Below are 12,150 nucleotides of genomic sequence, written 5' to 3'. Positions count from 1 at the left end.
CTTCCCTGGAACAGGGGCTTGGGTGAGCTTGCTGGCTCTTCATACTGGGCAGAGGAGATTGGAGAGCCCACTCTCCCCATGGTAGCTCCGGCAGCACAGAGAAGTGTGGATCCCCACCCCTCACCCACCTGCTGCCACACATCACCTCACAGAATCACAGTAGGGTAGGCTGGAAGGGGCCACAATGGGTTATCTGGTCCAACCTGCCTGCTCAAGCAGGGTCATTCCAGAGCCCATGCCACAGGACTGTGTCTAGACAGGTCTGGAATATCTCCAGTGAGGGAGACACCACAACTTCTCTGGGCAACCTGTTCCAGTGCACGGTCACCTGCGCAGTAAAGAAGTTCTTCCTTATGTTCAGGTGGAACTTCCTGTGCATCAGTTTGTGCCCCATTGCCTCTTGTTCCATTGCTTGGCACCACCGAGAAGAGCCTGGATCCATACTCTTGGAATTCCCTCTTTAGATATTTGTACACATTGATGAGGGCCCCTGTCAGCCACCACTTCTCAAGGCTGAACAGGCCCAGCTCCCCGCAGCCCTTCCACCAAAGGGAGATGCCCCAGTCATTTTCGTTGCCCTCCGCTGGACCCGCTCCCGGAGCTCCATGTCTCCCCTGCCCTGAGGAGCCCAGAATTACAGAGAGCACTGCCGATGTGCCTCACTAGGGCTCAGTAAAGGGGCAGAACCTCCTCCCTCCTCTGCTGGCAACGCTCTTCCTGATGCATCCCAGGATTCCGCTGCCGCCGGGGCTCCGCGCCGCGCGCGCCCCTGGAAGCGGAAACGCCAGGAGGCGGCGGTTCCGGGGGCGCCGCCGCTGCCGTGAGGGCTGTGCGGGAGGAGAGGGGAGGAGAGGGGCTCCGCCGCCTCCGCCGCCGCCCCTTCCGCCACCTCTTGCCTTCTCCTCGGCGGAGAGGAGGCCGCCATGCACCCCGTTTTCCAGAGCAGTCGGCGCGACTTCACCTTCGGGCCGTGGAAGCTGAGCGCCGCCCGGACGCACATCATGAAGTCGGCGCAGGCCGAGAGGTGGGGCGGGCTCCGGGCCGGGGGCGCAGGGAGGCACAGCACGGGACGGTGTCCTCGCTGCTCGGGGGCCACCGCGGGGCTGCGGCCTCGGCCCTCACAGCGAGGGGCGGGAGGTGTCGGGTGGCCTTGCGAAAGAAACACAGAGCGCTCCTAGGCTGGGGGAGACGCTGTTCGGCCCAGTTACGGGGGGCACTGGGGTTTTTCCTTCTCTTCAAGCTTGATTCTCTGGCTGGAGAAACTGGGGTGATTGGGTTTGCAGGAAATTTCCAAAATTAGTTAAAAATCAGTTAAAAAATCAGTTAAAATCAGTTTAAATTTTTTTTTGCTTTGTTTTAATGATTGCAGAAGGCAGCCTACAAGAAAGACGAAGAGGGACTTTTTACAGGGACATGTAGTACTAGGACAAGGGGGAATGGATTCGAACTGAAAGAGAGGAGATGTAGTTTGGATCCTAGGAAGAAATTCCTGACTGTGAGGATGATGAGTCACTGGAACGGGTTGCCCAGAGAAGCTGTAAGTGCTCCATCCCTGGAGATGTTCAAGGCCAGGTTAGATGGGGCTTTGGGCAACCTGCTCTAGTGGAGATGTCCTTGCCCATGGCAAAGGGGTTGGAACTTGACCTTTAAGGTTTCTTCCAACTCAAACCATTCTGCAATAGTGTGATTATAATGGTTTTGGATCTCTGGACCTCTGTGAACTGAGACCTACTAACCAGAAGCCTCATTTTCTTAATTAGTTTTGAAAAAGGATCTTTTAAATGTCTTATACCATGTCTTGGTAACAGCTATTTTAAGATAATGGTTTTCATTAAAAAGTTATATTTTGCTGTCTTCTTGTAGTAATTTCCAGTCCAGTCAAGCCATTGGGGGAAATGTTCCTGTATCAGCATCAAGTACTTAAGTCAGATTTGCTAATGTGGAACAGTTCAGCCGTGCCATAACTGACCTTAGTGGCAGATGAATTTGGCAGATATTTCTTGGCTTCATTTTCTGGAATAAATTTCAGCATACATAGGAATCTCATTAGTCTTTTTAAATGTACTTTCGTTTATCTTGGTTTTACTTTTTCTGAGGCCAGTGAGGCATTCTCTGGGAGGAAGTGGCTGGTCCTGGCTTGGATGGGTGTGCTACTTGCTGGGTACAACACTGGCTGGATGGCTGAGCTCAAAGAGCGCTGGTGAATGGAGTTACATCCAGCTGGAGGCCTGTCAGCAGTGGTGTTCCCCTGGGCTCAGTATTGGGGCCAGTCCTGTTCAATATCTTTATTGATGATCTGGACGAGGTGCTTGAGTGCGCCCTCAGTAAGTTCACAGATGACCTCAAGTCAGGTGGGAGTGCTAATTTGCTGGAGGGTAGGAAGCCTCAGCAGAGGGGTCTGGACATGTTGGATTGTTGTGCTGAGGCCAATTGTAGGAGGTGCAACAAGGTCACAGCAACCCATTTTGTCTTTTTTATTGCTTAGGGAGCATAACTAGTATCTATAGGAATTTTATTTCTGCAAAATATATGTTGCAAAAATCCCTCAGCAACCTGTGTGGAAAGAGGAAGGATTAAATGTGCCATAGCCAAGAACTCTTTTCTGTGTGGGAGTTGGTTTTTGCAGGTCAGGACTTCCTACACTTGATGAAATGGAAAAGTCCGTAATGTTACTCTGCCTTCTCTGGGAAAAATGTAGGATCTTATTCTCCAAGTCTATGAATTTGCTATTTTTATTTTAGTTAGGTTAGTGTATTGTTCTTTTGTATGGAGGGTTACAGAAATAACCACTTTTGTTCAGAAATGCCTTACTATCAATGAGAACATTATGATTAGGACACTCTTCTTCCTCCCCTCCTTCAAATTAGTGTATTTCCTAAAGCTTTCTTCTCTCCAGATGTCACGTATCCTTTTTGATCTTGATAAGTCAAGTAGTTAGGGAGGAAAAGAAGTATAGGAAGCCTTTTGGAAATGAAGGTCAGAGGATATATTCAGTGTTGGGGTTTGTGTCTATTTATATATAGTATATATATATATGCACATAAGTTTAAGTAAGTGTACAGACTGATGTAAAACAAAACGTGAAATAGGATGCTTTGGGATCTTCTGCAGGGATGGTGCTTACTTGGTTCATGCAGTACCTTGTTCAGTTGGGTCTGTGGCTTTGGCTGTGGCTTTCCTGCTTAAAGTTATGAATACCAGTACGTGTCTTTGACCAGCTTGAAAGCCTAGTAGAGCACAGTAGTGTCTTCTGCACTTTTTACATACTCTGCCAGGGTTGTTTTAAGTATCTTTTTTATAGGCTTCTAAATTTGGAGGTATGGACCACTGTGCAGTGAATTTAAACTTGCTGATGATGAGTCCTTGTTCCTAAAAGTTTTTTTGAGCACCTTCCGAAGTTGGTCCATCGACCATCCAAGGATTTGCTAGCACAGGTTGGAAATTGCTTCTACATGCTTCTCAAGTATTTTTTTTGATTCCTCATATGTGAGACTTTTCTATGAGCCTGATGGAGAAGGAGTGTTTTAGAAATGCTTTTGTGGTGGAAAAGTCACTTCGGATCAATGACTCCGCATTTCAGGTGAAATGAATTAACCTGGGAAAACAACAAAGTCTTGCAGAACATATTGATGCTGTGTCTTCTAAATTATCATGGTCTAAAGAATCCTTGTTCCAAAACAAGGACTGCTTTGACCGAGCTATAGCTGACTCATGTCTCTTTTGTTTTTCTGTGCAGGTTGGCTGATGAATTACACATGCCTTCCCTGCCAGAGATGATGTTTGGAGACAATGTCCTAAGAATACAGCATGACCATGGTTTTGGAATAGAGTTCAATGCTACAGATGCTTTAAAATGTGTCAATAATTGTCAAGGTATGATCAAAGTCGCTTGTGCAGAGGAGTGGCAAGAGAGCAGGTACAGTATTTTATCACCAGTGGGCAAGTACTGGTGTGTTGTATATGAAACCATCATACAGTAGTTAAAGGAGCAAACTGAACTCTTGAAGAGCAGGTTGCATTTGGTTCTACCCTAGATACAGCATGTGATCACAGAAGTCACTTCACTTTTCTTTGCTGTCATCATCCTTTGTTAAATTGGGTCAGCTGTATTTTTCAGCTGTATCTTGGCTTTCTTAAAGTAAACTTCAAGTTTAACCTGACTTAATGCTGTTCCTGTTTATTCAAACTCCCAGGGCCTTGAGCATTACAAGATTGTATTGTGTGGTGTTGCAAAGTGCTGTACATGTTCAAAATCTTAGCCTTAGGAATAAAGCAGAACAATTACCATGCATGAGAACTAATTATAATGCTTAGTATTTGCCAAATTGGATTAGTTGTAGAGCACCTGGAAATAAAGCCCAGAGAGAAAGCAAAGTTGTCATGAAAACTAAGGCAAATTGCAGTGTTAATGATTGCTGTGTGTTGTCAACAGATCACTTTCTGCCTACTTAAAGAAAAATTGATCTTGAAATACAAATTTTTCAACTGTATTGCATGAAAATCTTTATTTTGAGTCATAGAACTGAGATAGTGTTACATTGAGAATTCTTATAACTGTTTTCAATAACTGTTGTTATGGAAACAGATGTTGTGAAACCATGATTGTAGTGCTTGTCTTGACATTGTAATTGTAGCGCAGACAATGCTGCTGGTTTTCTTTAGGAACAGTGTGGGAATTCTAATGCGCAGTCTTACGTGAGGTTGTAGTTTTTTGGGAATTATTACAAGACAATTACTACAAAGCTGTTTTTCACTTTTTGAGGAGTGAGACTGAGCACACTAAGGAAGTTGTCAAGCCATATGACTGGACTTACACAACAGACTACAAAGGAACTTTGCTGGGAGATACTGCAACATTAAAGGTAATAATTTTCTTCTTGTTAATTGCTGACTGCATCTGGCTTCAGTCAAACTTTTTTTTTAAAGCTGTCATTTACCTTTCAGTAGGTTTCTGTAGAATCTTTTGTGCTTCATAACTTCTGATTTCTCATGTCTCTCAGCATTTTATCCTAATCAAATCATGGCTTATTTTAATAACAGGGTGGGCAGTGTCTTAAAGTGTTTTAGGATTAAAGCACATGGGAGTCCTCAACTCTTGCTGGGGGCCCCTCTGGAACCCCGAGCTCCTCACATAACAGCAGAACTGTCAGCTGTGTCATTCTGTAGTACCTTCATGCTCTGCTGCTTGCATGTTTGTCTGCTTTCTGACCTGACTGCTTTCAATGGCCTTATGTTTTTCTGCAACAGTAACTCAGTAACTCCTCATATTTAAACTCACAGGCCCTCCCATGTCTTTACTTACTTGAAAATAAGACCGAAGTTCCCAGCTTCTCTTTACTGCATACAGGTTGCTTGCTACTAAGCAGATAATTTGTATTGATTGACTAGACTCGCTTTAGTTAGAGATCATTTGAGTTGTGCTGGAATTAAAAGTACAGCATAGAAATAAACAGTATTGGTCCATAGTCTTTGGGGACCAGGAGTCTGTGGAGACCATGAGATGGAAAACATACAAGTACTTGATTTCCATGGGAAGGCTTTACTAGAATCCTTTGCAAGGTGTGTAGTGGGCTAGGGATGCTAAATGCATGGAAATCTGTTTATAAACCTGAACTTCTCATACGTATGTTAAACACAATGCATCTTCAGATGTTTTGAAAGAAAGATTTGAAAGAAAGTGAGCAGAATTGTTTGCAGCTGAAACCCTACTGAGCCTGTATGCAGAGAGAAGTTTATTCAGAATTTTCCACTCTTAGTTTTTGCTTTGGCTTGATATTTATTTCCAAGGAGAAACTCTTGGAAACTTTGATTTTAACTTTTTCTCTTAGAAATTTGGGGTGTCTGATGCTTAGTGCCCTAAAAGTTTTTTCCTTTCTAAAACTCTGGAATTCAAAATATCAGGACAAATTTTATGTAGTTTGGCAAAAAATTAATATGCTAACTCTTCTTAATCTTTTTCTTTAGGTTGTTCCTACAACAGAACACATAAATACAGAGAAATTGAAAGCCAGGGAACAAATTATGTTTTTTGAAGAAGTACTCCTGTTTGAAGATGAACTCCATGATCATGGAGTATCAAGTTTGAGTGTGAAAGTAGTGAGTATTGGGAGGTGTATAAAACATACCTAGGGACTCAGTTGGCTGATAAATGCAAAACACAGCTGCATTTTGCATGTTGTTCCTTCTGGGATTTAAATTTCAAAGCACAAAGTTCTTCATCCTTGCTCTTAGAAATATGATCTTACTGGAAACAATGTTGACTTGAAACCTTTGTCATCTGTCGTTACTCCAGGGGACAAACTTTTGCTCCAGGATCTTTTCCCTCCTTTTGCATCCTGCCTAATAGTCCTTTGAGACACTGTCTGCCCCGCTGTCCAGCCATAGCTGTAGCAAATCAACAGCCCAAATTCTGACTTCATTCTTGGAAACTTCTCATATGGTCTTCCATTGTGAATATCTGATGTAGAAAAGTACATGCTTAAAGTAAACCTTCGTCATGTGCTGAACGGACTGTCTTTATTTTTGCAGAGAGTTATGCCTTCCAGCTTTTTTGTGCTGCTGAGGTTCTTCTTGCGAGTGGATGGGGTCCTCATCAGGATGAATGATACGAGGCTTCATCATGAGGTAAACCCTTACTTTCCATCATAACTATTTTATAGAGATTCCCTTGCCATTTTACTTTCAGTTACCTGATATTCCTCTAATTTAATACTGATGTTTGGAGGCATAAGAACTTCCAAGTGTATTTTATTATTGTGGTGGTAGCGAACTAGCAACCAAGTGCTGGATGCCATGGTATGTGAGCAGAGTAGGCTATCCCTCATGGGATGTAATCATTTAAATACATTTGTCAGACACAGATTAGAGAAGGAAGTACAAGAGGAAAAAGAGGCAACAGTAAAGAGTTCAATACTGGCATGTCTCCAAGTATGTTATTTTTGTCTTATCTAATAGAATTAGTCTGCAAGTGTAACTTGCAAATAACTGTCCCTAGTACATTGAGATCTGGTATCTCATGAATAATACAGGATATTAAGATTCGTGTTTTGGTAATCCTGTGTAGATGTGTAGTAGTTCTAGCTGTGTAAAGATCAATGAGCATATTCAGTCACAGAATTTTTTTTGATGCATGCACACAGAAAGGTGGCTTTTGGAAAAAAGAACATTGGTATTATCTGTCTTCATGAATTTGAATGTACATTTCTTCTCCTAGGTGAAAATATGTGGTCAACCAAATTCCAGTGCTTACTAAATTCAATGTATTTAAAATGCTTAGTTTGTACTGATACCAAATGATCACTTTTTTCCATTAGGCTGACAAGACCTACATGTTGCGAGAATACACATCCAGAGAAAGCAAAATATCAAGTTTAAAGGTATAGCATTTTTTAAACTCACTTTCTTTTTCTTCTGTTTTTTTTTTTTTGTTTTATGGTCAGCATAGAAAATACTGTGACCCTAAGTCATTCTTTGTAAGATTTTGAATTAATACAGAAGAAAATTCTTTCTGCTTATGCAGCATTTGTTTTGATGATTTTAGGGCAGATTGGCATTTTGTGAATGCTCAGATCACATGACAAGATACGGGATTAGGTCACTTTTTCTACTTTTGAGTTAATAAAATGTTTTTATTATTTTATTTTTTCATGAACTGTTCAGCCACAAAATCAGGTACTCCATGTCCCAGGAAGTTAAATTTCATGGCTGGTTGTGTGCTTCCAAGCAGTATTAGGGGTTAAGATCTGTTTGGTAATAGACTCTTCCAGTTTTTTTCAAATATTTGAGGTTAATAGGTCACCTTAAAACTCTAGTAATGGCTCAGAGTAATTTGTGGCACGTTCGGAGTTGCAGCTGTTGATTTTTATTCTTCAGCCAACACCTGAACTTTCATTTTATTGTACCTTTCCTTCTCCCTTATTTTTCCTTTGCCTCTGGAAAGTAGCTAGTGTGTTACTGACCTGCCAAGGGAATACATTTTCTCTTGTGAGGAAAGGGGCACTGTATCATTTCTTAACCATATGTGATCCCTATAAACAAAACTAAATCCAGACATGAGCTTTTTGATAGTTTTGTAATTTTTGAAATATAAATCAACGATCTAGGTTTTACTTCACCTTATGTTTAAAAATCTGTGCTGTTAGATCATTTTTCCTGGCTGTTGTTACAGAGCGGAAATGCGCGTGGCTTTCAGCTTCTGTAGGTAAAGCAAAAAAGATTCCTGCTTCACTGAGGTTTGAAATAATTAAAACAGTGGTATGGTTCCTTATGTGGTGTAGAGGTAGCCAAATTAGAGGTTGCATTTGAATAGCTCTGGTTGAACTTAAAGAATGTTGTTAGAAATTTGAAGGTTATTTCATCAGTACAGATTTTTATTTCCCATCAAATGTCTTGTATGTATATGGGAAAGTGGTCTACAGGGATCTCCAGAGTAAAATACTGGTTAACATAATGAAACCACCTTATTTCTTAAAATATGAAATTAAAATCCAAGGAGTTTTAGTATTTCATATAAAAGTCTGTGGTGGACTTCATAAAAACTAAGATATGTGTTGAGATTGAGCAATTGATAATTGTTCAGTCTGAGCAACACCAGTGAATACATTGCAGTGGTGGCTAGAAGAGATGGAATTCTTCATGGCCATCCTAGTCTCGTCTGGAACTAGAACCTTAAAAAGACTGTTCCATTCACATTTAAAATATATTTTTTAAAAACATTGTAGGTGCTTATGGATATCTCTGACTTCCTTGCACTTTTATAATCTGCTGCTTAAAAATGTTAAATACTTTTCCTTGGCCTATTGATCCACATAAGGAATAAGACTGTCCATTTGAAGTTATAAGGTAAATTTTAATAATCATACCTGATTCCAGATGTTTACATCCAGTAAATTATAGATTAATTGTCTGTAAAAGTTTGGGGTTGGAATACTTTTTTTTTATCCCCCCTTTTCTTTCACTTGTTTCACGTAAAATTTTTGCTTTTTAGAACGTTCCACCTTCCCTGTTCACGGAACCTAATGAGATCTCTCAGTATCTACCCATAAAGGAGACAATCTGTGAAAAACTAGAATTCCCAGAGGAGCTGGAGCCTAAACCAGAAACATCACTGGAAACCACATGTTCTAAGTCTAAATAAATGTGACTTTATATGGACTTGAAGTAAACTGGAGATAATGTGATCACGTAATTGTTGGCATGGGGCGTGTTTCACTACTAGTGGAATGAAGAATTTGGCTAATTTTTCTGTAGCCTTGAGAGAAAACATTTCAAGCAGGTTTTGCTAATGGTGTTTTTTGTTAGTTTTTTTTTTTAACCTGTATCTGGAGTTGATGATAGATTGGTGGGGAGTTACAGTTTTCAACAGCATTGGAGAAATGACTGTTGGGAGTTTGCATTCTGTTTAGTTCACCAAGCAGGCAGGAGTATTGTCTGGACCCCCCTCCACTAACACTTCTGTGAAGATTTTGTTATTGCTGCTTCAGATACTAAGAGACTACAGGAGTTGTAAAACTAGCATGATTTTATTTTTATTGAGAAATAATCTACAGTAAAAAAAAAAAGGTAAAAATTCCTTTGCATTTATTTTGATCTGTCACTCCTAAACTACCCATTTTGCTTGGCTTCCCCTGCTGTGAGCTGATAACCAACGAAGTTACTTTTTGTGGTCTCTGATCCAGAATCTCACCTAAGAATATTCATTTCATCTGAGGATAGGCTTAAAGTGTAGGGGAAAAAAAAAATGCATTTATTCGACACTAGATAAAGGTAAAATTATTTGTGAAGCATTAACTCCAGAGCAGGAGAAAAGCTGGAGGTTAACAGAGTAACTGGGAAGTCTCTTCACAAATGCTGGTTTAACCCCTTGTCAGCTGGAGTTCTCTGGGCAGTTGTGGGACTCTCGCTTGGGGTCCCTGTGCTGCTCCAGTCACGTACTGTGCTGGGAAGGCATTGCCCTGCACTGGCCTTCCTTTGAATGTTCCAAGTGTGATGGTTCTACTGCCCTGACAGCCAAATTGCCAAACTGCAGTGGGGCGTAAGGCTGGGGAAGTCTGATCCCTGAAGGATGCTGGTATTTGCAGTTTGAGAAAGGAGATCCTGTATGGCCTTAAAAGGATGCTAATGTATTCCAGATACATAATTTCGGTTTATTTTAAAATTCTTTTTAAGTTCTGATATTAATAGATGTGTGATCACTTGTATAGTCATGGTTTCAACACTCTGTAGATTAAACTTAAATATTGGTATTGCTTTTGGAAATCCTACAGTATATTACTGGTTTGGTGTAAGAATGGGGCAGCTGAGCAGACTTGTCTGGGTTTACTGCTGACACTCAGTACAGGAAGCAAGTAACTGCAGTAAAAAGCAGGCCTTGAGGTGTAAAGTGCTTGCAGATAAGAACATGTACACATTCTGATATCTTGGAGTTTTTGTTTAAAAATCTTCATATTCTACACTGCATGGCTTACTAGAAGCAACCCACCACAAAACCCAGTATTTAACCAGATCTTTTGTGAAGTGGTTTTCATATAGAGAAGACCCTGAGGTTTTTAGGGGAAAAAAAAGTCTACTGCCATCTAAGTGACTGTTTCCTTAGTAAAACAAGTAACACGCTTCACTTTTATTTGAGGCAGCCTGGTCTAGTGAATTCAGCATCAGGTGGAAAGGCAGGAACTAGCTGCAGGTTTTCCTGTGTCACTGATTAACCATGGAGAGGTCATTTCTCTGTGCCTCTGTTCCATGTATGTAAAAATGAGAGTTAATATATGCCTACCTCACAGAGGGACTGTGAGGATTAGTTTGTACAAAGTTATTGGTTAGAATATTTTTTTTTCTGAATACACCTTCAGCCTTATCTTTGGAATCCTTTGGAAAGGATTACTGCAAAAAAAATCTTACGATCCATAGGATGAGTAAAGAGAACTGAAATGAAACAACTTCTGAAAGAAGTTATCAGCCATGATAATTATCAGACATGATCTGGCTGAAGGAATTTATGGCCACTTTGAAATAGAAGTGAGGTCCTCTGTGTTCCCCATTACAGTCCTAAACTTTGTTGGCTTTTTTTCACCTTGTTGCACTTGTTTCCTAAAGATTTTCGTGTCAGGATGAAGAAGGGGACTGCAAATGAATGCAGCATGGAAGAGATGAAAGTCCATTTGGTAATAGAAGATTATTTGGGTCCACTCCAGTGATAGAGGGAAATGAGGGAAGAGTGAAAAGGAAGGGAACAGCGAATGGGGATGAAGAGAGATTTTTCTGGTAGAAGTAAATCATGACACTTCTTTTACTGTAAGCACATATTAGTTTACATGCCTTAAAGCTTATAAAAACACACTTTAAAGCTGGTGTGACTGAGAGCAGATCTCATTTAGTGCTGCCATGAAGGAAACTCTATCTGCATTTGTTAATTCAAACTGTGATTTGGGCTTGGTCGGTGATGCTAACGTTAAACTCCTTTGGGCTGAAGTAGAGTGTGGGGGAAAGCCACAGAGTGGAGAGGGAGCAGTGGGAAAGGCACTCTGCATGTTTAGCTTATACTGTGTATTTTCTCTTGTCCATTAGACATCCTAATTTGTGACCTGTTGGTAAAGTTCTATGGAATGGACTTGTATCCTGACTCTATAGATACGTGCTCTCCATCTATTCTAAAGGGTGATGTGCATTTCAGTGGAACACACGTGTTGGGGAAATCACAAGAACACATTTAGGAAGTTACACTTACAACAAGTTCAAAATTGGAGCACTTTGTGACTTTCTTACACCACGCAGATTACCAAGAAGCAACAGTATAAACTGGCATACAGCAAGCTCTCTGGCACAAAATTTCCACAGAAAGTACCACTTTGAATAAATAACTTTAGGGGGGAGGGAGTGGGGTGATTCTCCAGCTGTTTTGTGTCGAGTTTAATGTGGCAGTTTATATTGTTCCTTGTATGTTGCTGAATAAAATGTACCAAACATTTTATAGTTCTGTTTTTAACTGAGCGAAATAAACTGAAATAACTTACTTGTGATTCTGAATTTTGCTTGCTAGTAGGACATTGCATCCACATTAGCTTTGTCTGGCAGGAGACTGCTCTGGCTCATTACGAAAATAAAGTGAGACTCTTTCAAAGCGCGAGAAGAGCCACAGTTGTGGGATTAAAATGA

General features: G+C 40.8%; 1 protein-coding gene across 1 annotated transcript; it reads left to right on the top strand.

Moving 5' to 3' along the window:
* The first annotated feature begins 782 nt into the window (after nt 1-782).
* Nucleotides 783-12,007, top strand: TIPRL (TOR signaling pathway regulator). The gene is made up of 7 exons (XM_048294020.1): nt 783-1,024; nt 3,737-3,916; nt 4,763-4,862; nt 5,965-6,096; nt 6,529-6,624; nt 7,314-7,376; nt 8,987-12,007. The coding sequence occupies exons 1-7, from the start codon at nt 924-926 to the stop codon at nt 9,134-9,136; spliced, it is 822 nt and encodes a 273-aa protein (XP_048149977.1). The 5' UTR covers nt 783-923; the 3' UTR covers nt 9,137-12,007.
* Nucleotides 12,008-12,150: the final 143 nt, after the last annotated feature.

The sequence above is a fragment of the Corvus hawaiiensis genome, chromosome 2 (genome assembly GCF_020740725.1).
Source record: "Corvus hawaiiensis isolate bCorHaw1 chromosome 2, bCorHaw1.pri.cur, whole genome shotgun sequence".
NCBI lineage: Eukaryota > Metazoa > Chordata > Aves > Passeriformes > Corvidae > Corvus > Corvus hawaiiensis.
This window is presented reverse-complemented; position numbering and strand designations above follow the sequence as displayed.

What these genes read in the sequence shown, in the direction of transcription:
- TIPRL (XM_048294020.1), top strand. Translation starts at nt 924, where the DNA reads ATGCACCCCGTTTTCCAGAGCAGTCGGCGCGACTTCACCTTCGGGCCG. An exon ending in ATACGAGGCTTCATCATGAG is followed by an intron (nt 6,625 to 7,313) that starts GTAAACCCTTAC and finishes TTTTTCCATTAG; the next exon opens with GCTGACAAGACCTACATGTT. An exon ending in GCAAAATATCAAGTTTAAAG is followed by an intron (nt 7,377 to 8,986) that starts GTATAGCATTTT and finishes TTTGCTTTTTAG; the next exon opens with AACGTTCCACCTTCCCTGTT.